This window comes from Homarus americanus, unplaced genomic scaffold (genome assembly GCF_018991925.1).
Source record: "Homarus americanus isolate GMGI-L3 unplaced genomic scaffold, GMGI_Hamer_2.0 scaffold20930, whole genome shotgun sequence".
Classification (NCBI taxonomy): domain Eukaryota; kingdom Metazoa; phylum Arthropoda; class Malacostraca; order Decapoda; family Nephropidae; genus Homarus; species Homarus americanus.
In genome coordinates this window covers 8898183-8922857 of record NW_024748502.1, presented here as the reverse complement: position 1 = coordinate 8922857, position 24675 = coordinate 8898183, and the positions used below count along the sequence as shown (strand labels likewise).

Genomic DNA, 24675 nt, shown 5'->3' with positions numbered 1-24675 from the left:
CGTCTCTGCACACCCCCGCCTCCACACACCACCGCGCACACATACACACACGAATGAACGAACGAACAGACCGCAGTCATCTCTTTATATATATTTTATATATAATCTACTTAGCTGTGTATTTAATTTCTTTTGTCTCAGATCTTGTTGATACGACGGGCTGACCGGTCAACACTGATTTGAGACATAGTACACAGATTAAGTAATTATGTCTCGTGCCTTACGCAGTGGTGTTCCTAACGTCCGGATGACTCAGATGGATGACAGCTCTACAGAGATGGATGACCAGTCGGAGCGAGACGCTCCAGCCTCTCCCACCACATATCGAAGTCCTTCACCTCGATATTCAGCCTTGTCTCCAGAGGTAATTGCTTTAATGAAGTTTATGAGGGAGGAAAGGCGTGAGGACGAAGCTAGAAAATATGTTGAGGACGAAAAAAGGAGAATGGATGATAGTGAACAGTTTGAAGATTTGATATCTCGCCTCACTGCTAACCAAGCCCCCGGCTCTCCCACCGCTTCGGTACCGACCGGTTCAGGTACCTCGTCAACGCCTGCTTTACGCCCTCCAGCCCCACCCAAAGCGGCTGCCCAACCCCCCACCCATCTTGAAGCCTGATGTGACTTTCCAGACTTTTCGTGAATGGCGGCGACGGTGGGCTGATTATGCTACAATAGTGGATCTCCAGAGTCTGCCACAGCCTTAACAACTCATTCAGCTACGTATGTGCCTGTCTTTGGAAACGCAGTGTGTCTTGGAACATACGTTGCAGGTGCCCCCGACTTCTTCGTTGTCTGTAGAGGAGGTACTGGAGGTTCTACAACGGCACAACAAAGGTCAGCGGAATGAAGCTCTACGCAGGAGGGAATTGTTTAGCTGTAGACAGATGGAGGGCGAGACTTTTGATGATTTCTACGTACGACTCAAGAGAGCCTCGGAAGAGATAGACATATGTCCCGGTAATCACCAGCAGTGCGAGGAGACCCAGTTGAAGCAGGTGATCCTGATGGGTGTTAAGGACGAGGAACTTGTCCAACGCCTCATCTCCCTCGACTCTTCCTCTTCTCTTAAGGATGTGTTAACACTATGTCGCTCCTATGAGGCTGCCAGGTATGCCACCTCTGCCATCCGAGCTCCCCCTACAGCTGTACGGGCTATGTCCCAGTACAAGAAGGACAAGAAGTCTACCCCAACGCCTACGTCCGGCTCCTTTTGTAACAACTGTGGTAAGCAGCACGGAACACAGGCGTGTCCAGCTGCTGAGTCTACCTGCAACAGTTGTGACCGTAAGGGCCACTGGTCACTTACAGTACGGTGCCCAGCCAAACGCGGCCAGTGCAATGTGTGTGGTCGTCTGGGCCACTACGACAAGTGTTGCCCAACCAACAATCCCAAGGGACAGCGTCGGGGGAAGCAGCAGCGCCCTTCCACCAGTGAGGGCCGCCCACAGTGGTCAAATCAGAGGCATGACGACCCTGGACAACACTCAAGCCATAACAAGAAGATGCACTCCCCCTCGTGTCCCAGGACCAATGTTCCCCAGCACATCAGCGTCGTCGTGACCTACAGCAGGGTGTCATCCTGACTCGAGATGCTGCCCGACACCGGCGCTGATGCTACAATCATCGGTCCCCAGCATTTGCAATGTTTGGGGCTCTCTCCGAGTGGTCTAGGACCGCCTCCCAAAGATCTCCGCTTCACGGCAGATGGTTCACAGATGGCCCCAGCCCTAAGTTCACTCCAAGCACATGTCACCTTTGGCAACAGGTCGTGTCAAGCCTGGATGGATGTGCATAATGGTGTCCCGACTCCTTTGCTGTCCTACAGACATTGCCAAGAGTTGGCCATCATCTCCCAGGACTTCCCCAAACCTATTCTCGAGGTAAAACACGCCAACAGGGTGCACGAAGGGAGCAGCAACCACCCTGCTGTCGCCCCACCCTTACCTCTTCCCAGTGACACCTCTCCTTCGGATACTTGGAAGTACTTCCTGAAGGAATTCAGCGACGTTCTGGTGACCAAGTCCGCTCTGGAATCCAAGCCCCTCAAGAAAATGGTAGGCCCCCCCATGAGGATCTACTTGAGGGGCGACGCGAAGCCCTTCGCTATCTACACCCCTCGACTGGTCCTCCTGGCCTTCCGTGATGCGGTCAAAAACGAGCTGGACTCCATGGTCGACCAAGAAATCATTGTACCAGCCGGTGATGACCCGTCTCCATGGTGTCACCCTATGGTTGTCGTCGCAAAACCTAAAGGTGGTGTTCGGATCACCACTGACCTCTCCAAGCTCAACAGCCAGGTGTCTCGTCCTGCGCACCCTTCTCCCACGCCCTTAGCAGCTATCCGCAGTGTGGACCCAAAGGCGCGCTTCTTCACGACGATGGACGCCCTGTGTGGATACTGGCAGATAGAGCTTGCCGAAGGTGACCACTTACAACTTTAATGACCCAGCATGGACGTTACAATTATTGCCGTGGCCCCATGGGATTCGCCGCTACAGGAGACGCTTTCTGCCTTCGAGGCGATATGGCTCTACAAGGTCTGACGAACTGCGTGAAAGTGGTCGACGACATACTTGTGTACGACGAGGACTACATGGATCACCTCTGCTGTATCTACGAGGTACTCAACATGTGCCGGAAGGACGGCATCACCCTAAATGCCGACAAGCTTGTTCTTGCCGGCTCTTCAGTGGACTTTTGTGGGTACATCCTCTCAGGGAATGGTATCGCAGCTGACCCGGACAAGGTCCGCGTTATCTCAGATTTTCCCACCCCTGCTAACCTCACCGACTTGAGGTCCTTCATTGGTCTCGTCAATCTGTTAGCAGTTTTCGCCGGACATCTCCGCAGCCGCCCAACCACTTCAACCCCTGATGAGCCCCAAGAGGACATTCCTGTGGACTCCCAACCACGACAAGGCCTTTCAGCTAGTGAAAGAGGCCCTGTCTAGTCCACCTGTCTTCGCCACGTTTGACCCAGCCCTGCCGATGGTTCTGCAGACAGATGCCTCACGCTTATATGCCGTGGGATACACCCTATTGCAGGATCATGGTGGAGGACAGTTCCGGCTCGTCTAGTGTGGCTCGCGTTTCCTCTCTGACACCGAGACGCGCTATGCCACTATTGAGTTGGAGTTGTTGGCTGTGGTTTGGGCGACGTCCAAGTGCAGGTTTTACCTCATAGGCCTGCAACACTTTCACCTAGTGACCGACCATCGCCCCCTTGTCCCGATCCTCAACCACTACACGCTGGACGCCGTTGAGAACCCTCGCCTCCAGCGTCTGAAGGAGAAGCTCTCGGCGTACATCTTCACAGCAGTGTGGCGTGCTGGTAAGGAGCTCTGCATCCCTGATGCCTTATCCCGCTTTTCTGTCAGCCGCCCTACTCCAGAAGACCATGTGCTTGACGCCGACCTCGCTCTTTCCGTCAGGACTGTGGTCACCCTACACCGTCCAATCCCTTCGTTCGGACCTGTCACTAGATGATGACAAGGTAATGGAGGACCTTCGAACAGCGGCCCGAGATGACCGATCCTACGTCAGACTCGTCGAGTGTGTGAGGAATGGATTCCCTAGCAACCGCTACGACCTTCACAACACCCTGCTCCCGTATTGGAAACTCCGCGATGAACTCTATGGCGACGGAGACCTTGTTCTGTACGGAGCACGTGTAGTTGTCCCTGCTGCATCACGTCCCCACGTCTTGGCTCGCCTTCACGATAGTCACAGTGGAGCTGAGGCCACCAAATGGCGTGCAAGACAGAATGTGCTCTGGCCTGGCATCGACTCTGACATCTTCAATGCTGTCCATGTGTGTGACCCCTGCCAAGTACTACAACCCAGCCAGCAGCAGGAACCCTTCATGAGTGACGACAACCCCACCCGCCCCTTTGAGTCTGTGTTGGCCGACTTTTTCTGTGTGTCAGGAAAGTCCTTCCTGGTTATCGTCGACCGTCTTTCTGGTTGGCCGGTTGTCATCAAGTGCGGTAATGACACGACGTCTGCCGCCACCATCAGCAAGTTCCGCCACTACTTCCGTTACGTGGGCGTTCCTGTGCGCCTGCGAACCGACGGAGAGCCCCAGTTCACAAGCCGGGACTTTGCTGTGTTCCTTGACCGATGGGGAGTCCAACATGTGTTGTCATAGCCCCATTACCAGCAGTCCAATGGCCATGCTGAGGCTGCTGTCAAATCCTTGAAGCACCTCATCCTCAAAGTGGCCCCTTCTGGGAATATTGACTGCGAGGCCTTCGACCAGGGTCTCCTTGAACTCCGCAACACACCCAATTTCACCGGACGCTCCCCTGCCCAGGTATTGTATGGACATTGGACGCCCCCTCCGTTCTTGTGTCCCTGCTCACCCTCAGTCCTTTTCCAAGGAGTGGCAGGCTAAGACAGAGGATTGTGATCACCGAGCCGCCGGATGTGCTCATGATGTAGCCACGCGCTACAACAACCACGCCCGTTCTCTCCCCATGTTGAGTGTCGGCACTCAAGTCCGTGTTCAGGACCCGACCTCCCTAGGTTGGACAAAGTGGGCGTAGTCATGGGTCTCGGTGGGTCACGGGACTACCAGGTGTGGTTACCCAGTGGTCGTGTGTGGTGGAGGAACCGCCGTTTTCTCCGCCGCTGACCCCGCCACCAGTATTGAGTCCCATATCTTCCCCAGTGATCAAGTCCCTCGACGCTCAGAACAGATCCAAAAGAAAAGGTCCGTTCAAGACTTTGCTATCAGCGTATAAGGGGGGGTGGTGTATGTATATTATGTATGTTATATGTATATCATGTATGTACTCCATTTATATATATTACTTATTAGCCAGCAGCGTGTGGCAATGCTTTTATCATGTCACCACATGCTTAAATAATGTGCCTGGCGACATCTGGAAGCTGCTAATGTATCACTTGCCACATGTCACCTGAGAGGTCAGAGAGAGGTCAGTTGACCCATAGAGAGTGTAGGGAACCGTTGTCTGTGCTCGCACTTCTGTACATCTAGCAAATAGAACCTACAAAACTCTATAGGTGTTTGTGTTCGCTCCTGTAGTTAGAACCGAGTACCCAGAACATGCACATAGTTGACAATCTTTCTTCCCTTTCTCTTAGCCGCAATGTTGCTTCACTCTCTCTTTTACAGGTACTTTAACGGGCAATGTTCAGTGGATTTGGCATCCTGTGTAACACCGGCAAGGCCGTGGGCTCATAACACACATCTTGCCCGCTGTGCCAACCGTTTCTCTGTGGATGTCGGTCACACGAGAATAACCCGTTATAGTACATCCTTCTTTCCTCACACAGCCAAACTATAGAATGCTCTGCTTTCTTCTGCATTTCCATACTTATACAATCTGTCTCAGTTTAAAAGGCTGGTTTTCCAGCATCTTCGTGGTGTAGATTAACACAGTACTGTATAACCCTTTTCTTCTCTATTTTTAATTTCTTTCTGTTCTTATTTTCTCGCCCCCCAGGCCCCGTTGTGGGTCGTTCAACCTGTGCCTGGGTGGGCTAATTCCCGTGTAAAAAAAAAAAAAGCAGAGATTATTATAGTAAACATATCTTTATGAGTAAATAAAAAAAACAAAGTAAATTTTTTTTTAAATGGTAATGACAGGCCTGAGGAGATTAGGAACCTTTTTGGGGGTGTGCGGTCAGTTTCCTCCCCTTCCTCCTTATACCTCCTCACCTTCTTACTCCTTACTGAATTTTAAATGAAAGAAAACATTATATAATTTGCATAATGAGCATCCTCATAAATTACCGACTCATGAATTATAGGAATAGAATATGAATAATATGTACAGTATTAAGACACTGTACAAAAGTAGATTTGGGTGGGTAGACTGGGGGAGATGATGGGTGGTTGAGGAAGGACAAGTGGACAACTTGCCTCCTGGCCCATGCTGTCACAAAAATTCCAGTGTTGTACTGTATTAAGGTTCATTTTGGTTCTGTTGTAGACTGATTGTGTCCTATGTACAGCAATTGTATGGTACTGTACAACAAACAGGAGAGAACAACAGATGAACCTTGTAGGGGGACTGATGCACTAAGCCTAGCCTGGGGTGACGGGGGTCATCTACAAAATGCATCAGCCAATTACAGCTCCTACCCGACTTACGACCTACTCGACTTACGTCCACCCGCACTTACGACCTGCCTCAGTCGTACCCAAATTTGGTCAAATTACATATTTTCGAGTCCCAAAGTCAGTACACAGACAAAATTTTCATCTGTAATTCACTTTAAAATGGCTGGCAAGCTTAAAAGTGAGTGTTTTGTGGTGCTGAGAAGGAAAAGACCCCCATTTTTTTTTCTCTGTGTTATTTAAGCATTTCCGACTTACGACCATTTCGACTTACAAACTGGATGTAGGTCCCTAACCCTGTCGTAAGTTGGGGAGCAGCTGTACAGATGTCCCTTGAGGTCACATGACAGCCTTAGCCAATCATTGCGCGAGAGCCTACGACCTAAGTTACCTCGAGCGTCCCCTTGCCACCCACGCACAGAGGACCCGGGACTCAGGAGCATGACACAATATTTCGTCATTTTTCTATACATGTTACCGTACGTACAGTATTTAATATTTTATATTATCAATGATAAAACATACACCATAAGTGGCTGATCATACGAGAATATGTACAGTAATAATAAATGTTGGAGGTGTGTGTATCGCTGTACTGGTATTAATAGCTAGGGGCCCTATCTCAAGTTTTATAAAATACATTAATGAAAAAGAATGGAAATTAGAAGTACTGTAATAGATTTATAAATTGCAAAAGGTTGGATGGTCCATCATTATTTTTATTTGAATTCTTTTCATAAATACTGTATACATACGTATATTAAAAAAATCCCTGAAACTCTCCTGATTTTATACCGTTTTACTCATTAATGAGTCATCCATCATGCCACAAGTTGACTTGCGTTTCATGAACTATACACGTATGTGTAGTGATCTCTTGGTGAGGGGGGGAGAGGGAACAGTCGGTATCTCCTACCATATGGACAGGGCTGATTCACGTCAGTTTACAGTTGCCAATCAGGGATTTTTCCAAAGTAATTATCCAATTGTATTTGGGATGAAATGCGTGGGTATTAGAGCTTATTGTATTGATTTTGTGTACATTAAAGCCTTGGCCAATGATGGTTGTAGATGTACAGTAGTAAAATTAATGTAAAAAATAGTGTATGTATCTTTTAATTAATGTTATGTAATGTGCATACAATAGAAGTGATCAATGACTTGGTAGAGAAAAAAGTGAGACTGTACGGGAGGCCAACGCACGCACGCACGCACGCACGCACGCACGCACGCACGCACGCACGCACGCACGCACGCATACACACACACACACACACACACACACACACACACACACACGCACGCACACACACACACACACACACACACACACACACACACACACACACACACACACACATGGGAATTAAGACAACAAGCATCCAGTGAGGGTCTTGTTGTGTGACTGCGTGGAGGTGAAATAAAAGATCAGCTGTTGAGGAGCTTATCACTTGGCAACACTGGTGCATGTTACCACTCCTTTCCACTCCATCTCTCTAATCACCCACACCTTTCTGCTTTCTCACTCCATATGTTAAAATGTTATGTACAATGGTCCCTTGGTTAACGAACGCTTCAGTTAACGAAATTTCGGTTAACGAATTACCTTCCATAAGAATCTTCAATTCGGCTAACGAAAAAAAATTGATTAACGAAATCCTTATGAAAATAATGTTTTGTTTTGAACATCAGCTGATAAGCTGAGGGGGTACTCAGCCAATTCAGTAATCTCTCCTATGTTTACATTCGTTTCCAATGGAGTAAATATCAAGAAAATTGTGCACTTTAATATTTGTGCATTTTTTTATACAGTATTAAAATTATTGGTCATTCTAAAATTTTGCCATCCAAGCTCTGTCTACATAAAGTTTTTCAACTATTATTTTTGGCTCGATATATGTAACTTAATTCATTTATTGAAACTCATTTACATGTACACACTGTCCTAAGGGCAAAGCTGAACTGTACATGTAATCAAAATAATGTACAAAATGATTACTAAAATTGTTGTCTAGTGCAAACTTTGGCATGATTACATTCAAATTAATCACTATCTTATAAGAATTCTAACAATGTAAATTATATTCTACCCGGTCACTTCTATGCAATTTTATGAGCAAAAAACAAAAAATCAACTAAATGACATAAATAAACAAATAAATACTTCACCAGACCTTCGGCGCTAACTGTCAAAGTACACCTCACCTCCCGCTCCCTCCCACGCTCCCTCCCTTCCTCTCCCCTATCTGCTCAGCCAGGATTTTAGGTTTACAGTTTTTATCTTATATAATATCTCACACTAAAGTTAGGAGAATATAATTTGCATTGCTGGAATTCTTGCAAGACAGTGAATAATTTGAATACAGTAATACCCTGATTTACGTGGTCAATTGAACCCACAGAGGTCCATGTACAACGAGAAACGCGTAAATGGAATAACAGAACATATGGAATTAATTGAAATAGACTTGGTCGACTCCCAAACTCCACTTTTTCCGACACAATACCTTTGTTCTAGTAAAAATAACATCTTAATTTTATGATGGTATCCACACACAATTAATATTTAAGAGAAATACAGTCGCCAGGTTAATGTCCATTCAAATAATGGACTCAACTCCCCCCCCACTCTTCCCACGCTCGCTGGCTCCTCCCTCTCTGAGAAATGTTTGGGTGAAAACACTAGATTTTAAAGTATAGTAATAAATAATACCTCAAACTAAAGTTAGGATAATATAATTGACATTGATGGATTCCTTGCAAAACCAGGAATATTTTGAATATACACGTCATATATTTTGCACAAAAGATAACATATTTGCTCTGAGTAAACAAAATTCTTACATTAGATCTAAAATTTGTATGTCTAATGCAAAATCTATGATGTTTATATTCAAAATGATCATCAAATTGTAAGAATTCCAGCAATGTAAATTATATTCTGGCCGGCTAATTTGTATGAATTTTATGAGCCAAAACAAATATCTTCAGTAAATAAAAAAAATATACTTCACCCAGACACTATCTGTCAATCAAAATACCCCACCTCCGGCTCCCCCCTTCTTCCCACGCTCGCTGGGTCCCTCCCTCGAGACGCTATTTTTAGATTTGCCCCACCCGCCACCCGCCACCCTGCCTGACTGCCTGTTTTAGCTCATAAAATTCATACAAATTACCCGGCCAGAATATAATTTACATTGCTGGAATTCTTATAATTTGGTGATCATTTTGAATATAAACATCATATATTTTGCATTAGACATACAAATTTTAGATAAAATGTTTTCTCTAGTAAATATGTTATCTTTTGTGCAAAATATATGACATTTATATTCAAAATATTCCTGGTCTTACAAGGAATCCAGCAATGTCAATTATATTATCCTAACTTTAATCTGAGGTATTATTTAATACAAAATGTTAAAATTTATTTTTTTCACCCACTCTTCTCTTGAAGGGACGATTGGTGGGGGGTGGGGGGGAGGGTTGGGACTGACCGCGCGGTTGGAAGAGGGGGGAGGCAAGGTGGGGTACTTTGATTGACAGATAGTGTCCTGAAGAATATTTTTTTTTTTATTAACTGAAGATATTTGTTTTAGCTCATAAAATTCATACAAATTACCCGGCCAGAATATAATTTACATTGCTGGAATTCTTATAATTTGGTGATCATTTTGAATATAAACATCATATATTTTGCATTAGACATACAAATTTTAGATAAAATGTTTTCTCTAGTAAATATGTTATCTTTTGTGCAAAATATATGACATTTATATTCAAAATATTCCTGGTCTTACAAGGAATCCAGCAATGTCAATTGTATTATCCTAACTTTAGTTTGAGGTATTATTTATTAAAATTTAGTGGTTTTCCCAAAAAAATTTCTCAGAGAGGGAAGAGCCAGCAGTGTAGTGTGAGAAGAAGGGGAGGGAGTTGAGTCCATTATTTGAATGGACATTAACTTGGCGACTGTATTTCTCTATTTCTCTTAAGTATTAATTGTGTGCATGTACCATCATAAAATTAAGATGTTATTTTTACTACAACATAGTTATGTGTCTTCAAAAAGTGGAGTTTGGGGGTCGGGCTGGTTTCTATTGGAATTAATCCCATATGTTCTGTTGTTCACTTAACGCGGATTTCACTTAACACGGGACCCTCTGGGTTCTATTGACTGCGTTAAGTGGGGTACAACTGTATTTACATTTTTAGTAATAAATAATACCTCACACTAAAGTTAGGATAATATAATTGACATTGCTGGCTTCCTTGCAAGACCAGGAATATTTTGAATATACACGTCATATATTTTGTACAAAAGATAACATATTTGCTCTGTGTAAACAAAATTCTTGCATTAGATCTAAAATTTGTATGTCTAAAGCAAAATCCATGATGTCTACATTCAAAATGATCATCATATTGTAAGAATTCCTGCAATGTAAATTATATTCTGGCCGGGTAATTTGTTTGAATTTCATGAGCTAAATAAAAAAATTATACTTCACCCACTTATATGAGTAGATGCACCGTGTAAAGTGGGAATTCCGCTTCTGGCAGGGTACCGCGTAAATGTAGAAACGCGTAAACCAGAACCATGTAAAGCGGGGTATTACTGTATACTGTTTTAACACAAACATTTATCTGGAAGGGAGGGAAGGTGAGGGGTGGGGGGTAGGGAGGGAGGGAGGGACACAGCGAGCGTGGGAAGAGGGGGGGGAGCCGGAGGTGGGGTATTTTGATTGACAAATAGTGTTTGGGTGAAGTATATTTTTTCTATTTACTGAAGATATTTGTTTTAGCTCATAAAATTCATACAAATTACCCGGCCAGAATATAATTTACATTGCTGGAATTCTTACAATATGACGATGATTTTGAATATAAACATCATGGATTTTGCATTAGACATACAAATTTTAGATCTAATGTAAGAATTTTGCTTACACAGAGCAAATATGTTATCTTTTGTAGAAAAATATATGACATTCATATTCAAAATATTCCTAGTCTTGCAAGGATCCAGCAATGTCAATTACATTATCCTAACTTTAGTTTGAGGTATTATTTATTACTATACCTTAAAATCTAGTGTTTTCACCCAAACATTTCTCAGAGAGGGAAGAGCCAGCGAGCGTGGGAAGAGTGGGGGAGTTGAGTCCATTATTTGAATGGACATTAACCTTGCAACTGTATTTCTCTTAAATATTAATTGTGTGTGGATACCATCATAAAATTAAGATGTTATTTTTACTACAACATAGGTATTGTGTCGGTATTTTGTCGGAAAAAGTGGAGTTTGGGAGTCGGCCCAGTCTCTATTACAATTAATCCCATATGTTCTGTTATTCTATTTACGCGTTTCTCATTTTACGAGAACGTCCGCGGGTTCAATTGACTGCGTAAATCGGGGTATTACAGTACAATACTGTATATCATGTACAATACTGTAATTCATGTACAATACTGTATATGATATACAGTATTGTATATCATATACAATACTGTATATCATATACAATACATTATGTATATCATATACAATACTGTAGATCATATACAATACAATACTGTATATCATATACAATACTGTATATCATATACAATACTGTATATCATATACAATACTGTATATCATATACAATATTGTATATCATATACAATACTGTATATCATATACAATACATTATGTATATCATATACAATACTGTAGATCATATACAGTACTGTACAGTGATCCCTCGGTTAACGAAATTTTTTTTTTTTTTTTTCACGGGGACTAGCCCACCCGGACACAGGTCACTGACCTACATTGGGGCCTGGGGGGCGAAAATAATAATAATAATAATAATAATAATAATAATAATAATAATAATAATAATAATAATAATAATAATAATAATAATAAATAATAAATAATAATAATAATAATAATAATAATAAATAATAAATAATAAATAATAAATAATAATAATAATAATAATAATAATAATAATAATAATAATAATAATAAATAATAATAATAATAATACAGTAAAAGTCCAAAAATCCGGACCACCCGAGAATCCGGACTTTTGGAAAACTAATTACAGGTAGTTCTGCTATAACGCGATAATTGTGTTCTTGTAAAATATCATGTTATAGAAAATCGCGTAATAGAAATAACAGGGCTTATGGAGAAAATAGGGTTAGGTGCAGATTACTCGAAATCGAAAAAATTTAGTAGTTAGCCTAACACAAAGGATAGCACAGTCTAAATAAATGTTACATTCATATCTAATAATGAAATCATACAGTAAATGTAACACTTTACTTGATGGGGGAGAAGGGTGATTTTGAGGTTGATAAAATCGAGCTTCTCTTCAAGTGTTATATCCTTTCTTTTACGATCATCACCGGGAATTCTATCACCAGAACGCTTCTTGTTGATATTTTTCTTTACTATATTCACATTATTTAATTTTTTTTTTTTTTTCTAATTTATTGTTTTTTTATTACAAATATTAATGATATTCTTTATTTCAGGGGTTTAGATGCATATTTATGCACTTTTTTACAATTTTTACAATTTTATATTATATTTTTCAGTGTTAAGTGGTTGTATTTGGGGGCCTGGAACGGATTAATCCTATAACGAATGAATGCTATAACGAACAAGGTTCTAGAACCAATTAGATTCGTTATAGCATACCCCACTGTACCACAAAATTGGAGAAATAGTAAGCAAAAATCGCGTTATAGCAAACAAGCATTCGCGTTATACAAATATCGTTCCTAATTCATAAATCGCGTTAGAACAAATTCGCGTTATAGCAGAACTCACTGTATTATTATTATTATTATTATTTTTTTTAGCGGGCTTTTGTGTGTATGTGCGCATGTGTGAGCGCCACAGCTGCACAGCGACAACAAGCGACCACATGGTCGCCACTTTAAAACGAGCAATCAAACTGTGACAACATACCGTATATACTCATCTATAACCCCCCCCTCGTTTATCGGTCGACCCTGATTTTTTTGACCAAGAAATCGTTAATTTATGATATTCCTCGTTTATAGTTCGACCCACGTTTTTGAGGGTAAGGGAACAACAAAACCTTCAGTAAAAACGCTCTACGTCCTATAAACTGAAACACGAGTGCCGAAGGCAAATTGTTTACCATTTATTATTACGACACTTTACACTGAAACGCGGGTAGTTTCAACAAAAATATTGTATATTTCCATTCAAGTATTTATTCAAGTCAATTAGGAGGGAATATTATTGTAATACAACAGTTTTTTAACTAAACCATTCAAAAAGCGATTACGGTAACATCTTTTGAACGAAAGAAAGCGAAAGTCATTATTTTCGTTACGATTTTATCCCACTTTCCACTTTAATACATACGTAATTTCAGCAAAAATATTACATTTCCGTGAATGTATTATATCAAGCACAGTATGAATAGAATATCATTGTAATATAACAGAATTTTAACCGAAAACTATTAAAAAAACGAGTAACATCTCCAGAACATCGGAAGCTTAGGTAAAGTCTTTTGTTTTCGTCATGTATTTTATCCTAGTTTACATTGAAATACATCACGTTTCAGCAAAACTACTATTTATTTCCGAGAATATATTCATTCAGGCGCAGTTTAGGTAAAATATACGTGTGATGTAATAGTTTTTTAACTGAAAACGATTCGAAAAATACGTACCCTTTAGCCCTGTTCAAGGAGAGACTGGGAGAAGCAGTTTGGTGCTGCAGACGATGACAAAGAAAATGATTTTGATGGATTTTAATGAAAATATTCAGAAATATAGTATCATAGTATTTATTCAAGTCATTTAGGATAGAATACTATTGTAATACAGTACAACAGTTTTTTAACTAAACCATTCGAAAAGCGATTACGGTAACATCTTTTGAACGAAAGAAAGCGAAAGTCATTGTTTTCGTCACGATTTGATCCCACTTTCCGCTGTAATACGTACGTCATTTTAGCAAAAATATTACATTTCCGTGAATGCATTATATCAAGCACAGTATGAATAGAATACCATTGTATTGTAATATAACAATATTTTGAGTCCTACTCTTTCCATTTACAGATTACTGTACAAGCCCATAATAATGGCTCCTAAAGTAGATAAACTTCGTTGTGTGAAGAGAAAGAAGAACACGTTGAAATTGAGTGACAAACTTGAAATAATTAAGAAACTAGTACGTGGTGTGAGCAATACTGTTCTAATGGAAACATACGACATTGGAAAGTCTACAATTTATGATATAAAAAAGGCAAAGAAAAAAATTCTAGAATTCACAGCTTTTTCATTAAAACTGCTCGTTTTGATAAATGAAGCATGCTATAATTGCTAATGAATAAACTATCAAAATGTACCTGTTCATCTCTTCTTTATTCCTCCTTAAATTTGAATTTTAAAAGTACTGCCTGAGAATCCGGAAAATCCGAAAATCCGGACCGACCCAATCCCCAAGCAGTCCGGATTTTTGGACTTCTACTGTAATGATAATAATAATAATAATAATAATAATAATAATAATAATAATAATAATAATAATAATAACAACAATAATAACAATAATAACAATAATAATAAATAATAGTCATAATAATTCATAATAAATAAAATTTATGATAAAACAAACAAAAATAAAATAATAAAATAATTATGACAATAATACAGTAACTGTAATAATAATAATAATTTAAAAAAATAAAGAACTATAAATACAAAAATGAAAAAAAGATCAAAAGTGAGAAACGATATATGTATGTTGTGTTGTCAATGATAAGAGAAAGAATTGAGACCCTGCAATTGTGTGTAAATGAAGAACAGGAAACTAGTTTTTAACGCGCCAAACAGCCACTTGACTCACCCAGCAGGCGTCAGTTTGTGTCACTGCTCAGTGGAGGTAACATCTTGCTTGAGAGTCTCTTGAACATAAACTATTTTTACATTTTTACAGTACAATTATTGGTCATTCTGAGATTTATTTTACTTAATGACAATATATAATGCAGTGCAGTGTTTATTTAAAGAAAATAATCTTGAATTACACCAAGTAAACTTAAAATTTTATGGGTGAAACGGCGGCATGAAGCATGGGGTGATTTCTCTTCCGCCCTAACTTCCTTCTCTTCTCCCTTCTCCTCCACCCCAATTCTAATTCCAATCATCATCATCCAGGAGCCTTCTACATGCACACCTCAAAGTAAGTGTACTTTACTGCATTTATTTTTTGTTTGTATGTAATTTTCGGTGAGCTGGAACCAATTACCCAAAATCCCATTGAAACAATGGTTTCGGTTAATAAACGACCTTCTGGAACGAATTGTGTTCGTTAACTGAGGGAACACTGTATATTATATACAATACTGTATATCATATTCAATACATTCTGTATATCATATACAATACTTTATATCATATACAGTGGTCCCTCGGGTAACGAAATTTCGGTTAACGAATTACCTTCCATAAGAACCTTCAATTCGGTTAACGAACAAAAATTTGGTTAATGAAATTCTTACGAAAACATGTCAACATGTTTTGGCTTGCTCACCAGCTGGTAGATTAGTCCGCCAATACAGTAATCGGTTCTAGGGCTTATATTCGTTTCCATTGGAGTAAATATCAAGAAGGTTGTTTTATTCAATATTTTTCCAAGTTTTATTTTAAAATTATTAGTCGTTTTAACACTTTTTTAACATAATTGCAGTACAGGGAACTAGTTTTTGGTGCGCTCATCAGCCACTTCACTCACCCACCAAGGCGTCAGTTTGTGCCTCTGTTCAGTGGAGGAAACATCTTGCTTGTGGGTCTCTTGAACACAGAGTATTTTTACATTTTTACAGTACAATTATTGGTCATTCTGAAATTTATTTAACATATTGACAATATATAGTGCAGTGCAGTGTTGACTTAAAGAAAATAATCTTGAATTACACCTAGTGAACTTAAAATTTTATTGGTGAAATGACGGCATGAAGCATGGGGTGATTTCTCTTCCATCCCCACTTCCTTCTCTTCTCCCTTCTCCTCCAACCCCACTTCTAATTCCCATCATTATTATCAACCAGGGGCCTTCTACATACACACCTCAAAGCAAGTGTACTTTACTGCATTTTTTTTTTTACTTTGAATGTACTTTTCGGTGAGCTGGAACCAATTACCCAATATCCCATTGAAACAACGGTTTCGGTTAACGAACGACCTTCTGGATCCAATTGTGTTCATTAACAGAGGGACCACTGTACAATACTGTATATCATATACAATACTGTATATGATATACAATACTGTATATCATATACAATACTGTATATGATATACAATACTGTATATCATATTCAATACTGTATATCATATTCAATACTGTATATCATATTCAATACTGTATATCATATTCAATACATTCTGTATATGATATACAATACTGTATATCATATACAATACTGTATATCATATACAATACTGTATATCATATACAATACTGTATATCATATACAATACTGTATATCATATACAATAATGTATATCATATACAATACTGTATATCATATACAATACTGTATATCATATTCAATACTGTATATCATATTCAATACATTCTGTATATGATATACAATACTGTATATCATATACAATACTGTATATCATATACAATACTGTATATCATATTCAATACATTCTGTATATGATATACAATACTGTATATCATATGCAATACTGTATATCAAAATACAATACTGTATATCATATACAATACTGTACACTTTTTTTTTTTGGAAGAAGTTTAGTTTATTTGACATTTTTTCATAAATTAATTGGTATATTACTCTTTTATATGAAATAAAACTATAGCATTACCTTGAGCTCACTCCTGAGATCAGCACACATGGTGAGGAGCTTGGGGAAGTTTTCTAAACGTTTACTATAATTGTTGAACTTCTCAAATACTCCCAGTAGCAGGCCTGGCAGTGTGTGCTTAGACAGTCTAAAACACCACTTAACAGACTCGAACCAAATGTTGACCTCTCCCTGTAAATATATCAAGATCAAATAAAAAACAGGAATAGAACATGGTATAAAACAGCTATGCCTTAATTCCATAACCCCAGCATGCATCATGATACATCTGACATCTACTGTATAGTACACATCCAACATGAGTCTACTCACTAAAAATCTGCCTAATGAACAGTCAACAAATTTTGTTCTGCACCTTTACAGAGTTATACAATATGACATACCAGATAAAAAATTCTGAAGAACACTGATGAGTAATGGCATACATTAAGTTGGTAGCACTGGTTTATAGTTACCACTGAGTGATTGTTGCAACGGACATCAGACCCAGGAGGTGTTGACTGCAAAATTTATACTAACATCAAATTACTCAACATGCAAGCAAATCAGCCAAGACCGGAGTTGTCGTGTCACTGCTGTTTATTTATATATATTTATATTTTTTTTATGGGGAATAGCCCACCCGGGCACAGGCCAATGACCAGCAGAGGGGCCTAGGGGGGCGAAAATATAAGAGTAAAAAGAAATTAAAAACAGAAAAGAAAAAGGGTATGTTAATCTACCCCACGAAGATGCCGGAAAACCAGCTTTTTAAAGTGAGACAGATTGTAAGAGTAAGGAAACACAGAAGAAGGCAGAGCATTCCACAGTTTGGCTGTGTGAGGAAAGAAGGATGTACTATAACGGGTTATTCTAGTGTGACTGACATCCACAGAGAAACGATGGGCACCGCGGGCAAGACGTGAGTTACGAGCCCACGGCCTTGCCGGCGGTACACAGGATGCCAAATCCATCGAACATTGCCCATTAAAGTACCTGTAAAAAGAGAGAGAGTGAAGCAACATTGCGGAGAAAAGAAAGGGAAGAGAGATTATCAACTAATACACACTACTGTAAACCCCTCTTGGCTCATCATCCCATTCCACAGACCCTAACTAAATGAAGCATAAGAACTTGACTAAACTAAGCCTTAAAATCAACTTAAATTTGGAGATGCAGCCTAACTAATTTGGAGCAATACCTTTGTTAAATTAAGAAGTATCCTGGGTAAATTAAGTGCAATAATTAAGCACATTAGCATGGCTAATGAAAACACAATTTCTAACCTAAAATTGGCACAATAACTCATCTAAATTCAAAGCAATATTATTGTAAAACTAAGCATAACCCACTAAATTAACACTCTCTGGGTTTTCATATGCATATACGCATAAGGAAGAGTTTATCGCCTAGGAATCTTCATACTCAAAAAAAGCATGGTGAAAATTTTTTACGTTAAAATTGTGTACTGCCGTCTAGATATGGACATTGTCACTGTCATACATCTGGCAGCTTCCCTGCCTGTGTGCACTCACCACTGCAATGATCAGTGTTGCCATGTCAGAGAAAATTTTTAATTATAAGAAATTTTGATACTGTATTCTCAAGAAATGTCATAGAAGTTAGATAAATAATGAGAAATAAATTTACAGGAATTTTATCTGAACTTTTTTACATATTTATGAAAAAAATGAAGAAATGTAGTTCTTTATGTTAGGAGTATAGTGACACATGCTTGGTAGAGTTACCACAGAACAGCTCACGTGTTGCCGCTAACAAAACTTCGCAACACCATTATGCATTGAAATACAGTGAACTACCCGTTATCCGGAAATGATATCGGCTCAGAATTTTTCCTGGAAGACTTTCTCCATACCAGGTCTGTGAAAGAGTTTCCGAGGTTGAAAATCAGGCACCTTTTCTGAGAAAATTCCAAAAAACTTGCCAAAAATTTTCTTTCAAGGACTGCAAACAAATTCTGAGGATGAAATAAAGCATAATTCTGAAAAAATTCCAAGAAAATTCCAGAAACTATCCAAATTTTTCTGCTCCAGGCTTGGGGGCAAAGGTTCCGGAAAATGACAAAAGATTGCATCATGCTCCCAGGTCCTCACGCTTTGATTGGCTAATGCTGTCATGTGACTGCATGGGATGCCTGTGATAGGCTCATGCATCTCACAGATTATTCTCCCAAGCATAGCATCAAGGCATGCTTAGTTCATTGTTCGCAGCCATTCTACAAGGTTGACCTTTTGCTCACTGCTGTTTTTGCATAAATTTTATGTTGTGCAGTACTGTACATTACTGGACCAAGACATAATCAGCCAAGAATACTGTTTTAAAGTTGTGTTAAGACATAAACAGCGATTAAATTGTGTAATTTTACTGTAAATTAACACTGTTTGTGTAAACACTACATATGCTACCGCGCATAGCAGTTGCGAGTGTTTGTGTACCATATATTACTGTGTCTTATATTACTGTACAAGACACAATCAGCCAAGAATACAGTGTTAAAGTAGTGATAAGATATAAAACATTATTAGTTACATCATGAGACACACTAATCCCCAACCGCAAAAAAGGATGACCTGACATTGCATCAGAAGGTCGGTAATATGAGACCATATATCCCCCCACCCCATTTCCACTGCAAATGAAAGAATAATTTATATACTGTATAATGCAAATAAATCACTGTAGGTGCGCGTGATCCATGTACAGTATTACTCCGCTTTACGCAGTTTTTTTTTTTCGCGTTTCTTCGTTTACGCTGTACCCCGCCAGGCACGGAATGTTCACTTTACGCGGTGCATCTACTCTTTTACATGGAGAGCGGCTGGCGGTCATCTCGCGCCGCGCCATTTTTGGATTCAAACCTCCCGCCATCCCGCCATGTTGGGTAAGTGGCGCGAGTAGGTTACGCAGTGTATGTCTTTGTTGCGTTACCGGTGACGTCATATGACATATCGGACATATCGGAACATGGCGGTCGACATGCGCTCAGTTCAGGAGTACGCACGTGAACTGTAAGCAGCAGTGTCACGTAAGATGGGAATTGCAGAGCCCAAACCCTTCAATGCTTCCTCTGGGTGGTTGCAGAGGTTTAAGAAGAGGAACAAGATCACCAACATTAACACTGGTGGTGAAGAAGCGAGTGCTGACCATGTTGCGGCTAGGGAATTTCCTCCGTTTTTACGTGAGATTATGGAGGAAGGACAGTACACCGATGACCAGGTGTTCAACAAGGACGAATCTGGTCTCTTTTGGAAAAAGCTAATTTCCAAGACCTTCGTTGTCAAGACTGCCAGCAAGTGTCGGGACCGGAAGTTGCAGAAGGAGCACATCACCGTCCTGTTTACCAACAATGCCTCCGGTACCTGTAAGCTCAAGTTATCGGTGATCCACACAGCCTGCAAGCCGCACGCCTACAAGAACATGGACATGACCAAGCTAAATGTCCACTGGCTGACCGCACGTAAGGCGTGGATGTTCTCTACTCTGTGCCTCTCCTGGTTTGATGACTCTTTCGTTCCCGATGTGAAGAAATTCTGTGAGCAACAGAATGTTCCTCCCAACACTATGTCATTAATCCAGCCCATGGACCAAGAATTAATCTGCAATGTGAAAGCTGCAGTCTCTGCAAAGAAGTTTAAGCTCCTGAACGACTATACCAACACCAAGGATGAGTTGCGCAACCTGGGTGACACCGATAGCAAGACCGAAGAGGACGAGGAACAAGAGTTGGCAGAGCAAGAAGTACTTGTGAAACACTTTTGGAGGAAATTCAATGTCAAGAAAGCTGTGGACTTCTTGGTGGAGGCATGGGATCTGCTGTCTGTAGCAACGGTTCGTCACGCATGGAGACATGTGTTGCAAGGTATCCCAGGTGGGAGGCAGAGTCAATCTGTGACTGGTGAGGTTCAGACTGTTGCAGTAGCAGTGGACCTTGCCAGAGAAGCTGCGCAGAGTGTTACAGCTAAAGGCTTCTCCGAGACCACCAACGACGACATCCTGGAGGTGATCAGAGATCCTGAAGTGACTGCCGACGAGATGTTAGAAGATGATGACGTCAGTGAAGAGACAGGCGGTGCGTCATCCCGAGAAGAACACAAGTTATTGCATGGTAATGTAAGGGGTGCCATCGAGTGTGTAGAGAAACTGAAGCTCCTCCTTTCCGACGACCCTGACGATAACCGGTATGAAGTCTTCACTACCCAGCTGTTGCAGACTACGGAGCCCTACATCAAGGTGTATCACGACAACATCAACACTAGCCATCAACAAAGCATTACCGAGTTCTTCGCCCGCAACCCACCACAGCCAGCCCAAGCCAGCAAGCCAGTGATAGTGACAGAGACAGTGATGGTGACTTTGAGGGATTTGTCAGGGAGGCCCTGATAAGAGTGAATGGCAGTGATGGTGACTCACCTGAGGGCCAGTAGCCTGCCCTCTGCCTCAGAACCAGCCTCCATTCCCGTAAGCCGACCCATCTCTTCTACTAACGTAAGTGTTAAACCTAACCTTGATTTTTTCTAACCTAACCTACTATGACATATGTGTTAAACCTTGATTTTTCTTTTACCTGGTACAGTATATTATTCTCTTATTGATATTTCTCTTCTATATTATGTGTGTGTGCATACCATCATAAAGTTAAGATGTTATTTTTACTAAAACGTAAGTATTGTGTCGGGAAAAAGTGGAGTTTGGGGGTCGGCCCAGTCTCTATTACAATTAATCCCATATTTTCTGTTGTTCACTTTACTCGTGCCTCTGTGGGTTCAATTGACCGCGTAAAGCAAGGTATCACTGTATATGCTGATAACCAAATTGGAAACAAGAAAACATGAAGTTCCCAAGCACTTTCGTGTAATTCATATCTTCAGGGGTGGGTACAGACTAAGGTGTAATTATTGACAAAGGAAAGTGAGGTCAAGTCCCTGGGGACAGCAGGTGTCCACCAAATTCCGGCCATAAGGTAGTGACCCAACCCTTTCACCTGGTTACAAATCTTCTTAATCACAAAATTGTCCAATATGTACTTGCCATTATTCAAATTCATGTTGACAAATTTGGTATGTTTAACGAGACTAGATTCTATAATTTTCCTACTGACAATTGAATTACAAGGTAATATTGAGGAGGCAATATCCCAGTCAATGCAAGGCTTATTATCTCTCATATGAATGAACCGAACATTGGATTCCTGGCCTGTCCTAACACTATATTTATGTTGTTTAAGTCTAGTTACAAGATCTTTTCCCGTCTGGCCTAAGTAGAATATATTACATTCCTTGCAAGGAACCTTGTAAATGCAGCCACCTACATTGCTGGGGGAGTTCTTAATTAACATTTGTTTTACAGTGCATGAATTACTAAATGTTACATTTACATTCCAGGATTGCAGTTGTAGAGGTATTGAAGAGAAAATTTTGTTAAAAGGTAATACTAAGAGATTCTTATTGTCATGAAGAGGCTTAGGATCAGTTCTATAAAAAGATTTCTTAGCGATGTTACGGCATTTGTCTATAAAAGACCTTGGGTATTTTATGTTCAAACCAATATTATAAATTTATTTATATTCCTCATCAATGAATTCCGGACTGCATATTCGTAGGGCGCGTAAAAACATTGATGAGAATACTGACTGTTTGACTCTATTATGTTGGGCAGAATAATAATGAATATATGAACACACATTAGTAGGTTTCCTATAAATACTGAACTTAAAGGTGTTACCTACTCTGTGGATCAGACAGTCTAGGAATGGTAATTTACAGTCATGCTCTAATTCCACTGCCATATATGTACAGTCTTATCAAGACTCACAAGCCAAATAACCTAGCAGGACCCATTATCAGCTCAGTTGGTTCAATCACTTGTAAGTTGTCTAAATGGCTAGGTTCTTTACTAAGCCCCCAAGTTGGCAACATTTCTAACTCTAATATTAAGAATAATATGGATCTGGTTGATAAACTCAATAACTTACACATTAATTATGATTTTAAACTGGTCAGTTTTGATGTAACATCACTCTTTACAAAGGTCCTAGTTGATGATTTACTCGAGTTCCTCACATTTTTAATTGTGTACAAAGAAATGTATATTCCCTTTATGTGTTTGTCCTTAGGACAATTATTTCTTTTACCTGTAGTATTGTATATGTGTGTGTCTACACACACACACATATACTTACAATACAGGTAAAAGAAATTACTGTCTCTAGAACGAATGGCTCCCTGTCCTAGCCGTGAAAATGCCGGCAACTTTAAAACTACCCACAGACATTCTTGGGAGCATCCACAACTCTCCCCAGGACATACCCACAACCTATTCCAGGACATACCCACAACCTATTCCAGGACATACCCACAACCTATTCCAGGACATACCCACAACTCTCCCCAGGACATACCCACAACCTATTCCAGGACATACCCACAACTCTCCCCAGGACATACCCACAACTCTCCCCAGGACATACCCACAACTCTCCCCAGGACATACCCACAACTCTCCCCAGGACATACCCACAACTCTCCCCAGGACATACCCACAACCTTTTCCAGGACATACTGTCACGTGCCTGAGCGCTCGGGAAATCGCATAGCGTGAGGCATATGTTCACGCCTACATTTCATACAAGCTATTAACTTATTAATTGTACTTATTGTATTATTGTTCTTAGTTACTTAGGTTAATTATATATTTATGTATGTTATTAATATGCATCATTTTCTTACTCTGTTAAGTCAACTCAAGAGTAGTATTAATTAATTATATAAAATATCCAGCAAATGTCCTGGATCACGTGATATGAGACGCGCTCCTCGGCGTGCCCACGCTTCCGCAGTAGCGAAAAACCGTGGCATAGGGGAGACGTGTCCATTCGTTCTCTAGCCTTGACCCTTGTCTAGTGCCTTGTTCAGTCTTCTGCAATGCCCTTGGGGTATCAGGTATTAGTGACACGTTTAGTCAGGCCTAGGAAGGGATCCTGGTGGTAAGGAATCTCCTGTTTGGTAGGAATAATCATTTTGTAGGGATTGTTGTATATATATATTTCGTATGTCTGTGTAATATAGTAATGTTAAGTAATATTGGTTTGGTCTAACTCCTTACGGCATATTTTCACCCTTCCGGCATCACTCTTATTTTAATATACAATTAATTATTCCCTTAAATTCTTGTTTGCTAGTCATTACTCCCTTTAGAACATAAATTGAATTAATTAATTATCTTCCCTTTTATGATTCACTTATTTCAACTTGTTCATACTTATTCAAGTACATTTAGTTGAGTAGGTTTTTTGTGGGGATAATTATTGCCGTGTTCCCTATTTATTCCTTTATTTGTTAATAACTTGGGGTAGGTTTCACTCCCCAGGTATAAAGGGTAGTGGGATCGCGACAATACCCACAACCTTTTCCAGGACATACCCACAACTCTCCCCAGGACATACCCACAACTCTCCCCAGGACATACCCACAACTCTCCCCAGGACATACCCACAACTCTCCCCAGGACATACCCACAACCTTTTCCAGGACACACCCACAACTCTCCCCAGGACATACCCACAACCTTTTCCAGGACATACCCACAACCTTTTCCAGGACATACCCACAACTCTCCCCAGGACATACCCACAACCTTTTCCAGGACACACCCACAACCTTTCCAGGACACCCACAACTCTCCCCAGGACATACCCACAACCTTTCC

At 40.3% G+C, this 24675-nt stretch overlaps 1 protein-coding gene across 1 annotated transcript in view; it reads right to left on the bottom strand.

Moving 5' to 3' along the window:
- LOC121880307 (fatty-acid amide hydrolase 2-like) overlaps positions 1 to 24675 on the bottom strand; it is a gene marked incomplete at its 5' end in the record, with an annotated part of 288336 nt that overhangs the window by 25327 nt on the left and 238334 nt on the right. Inside the window, 1 exon segment of the mRNA XM_042387464.1 lies at positions 16972 to 17142. Coding sequence (XP_042243398.1) covers positions 16972 to 17142 — 171 coding nt within the window.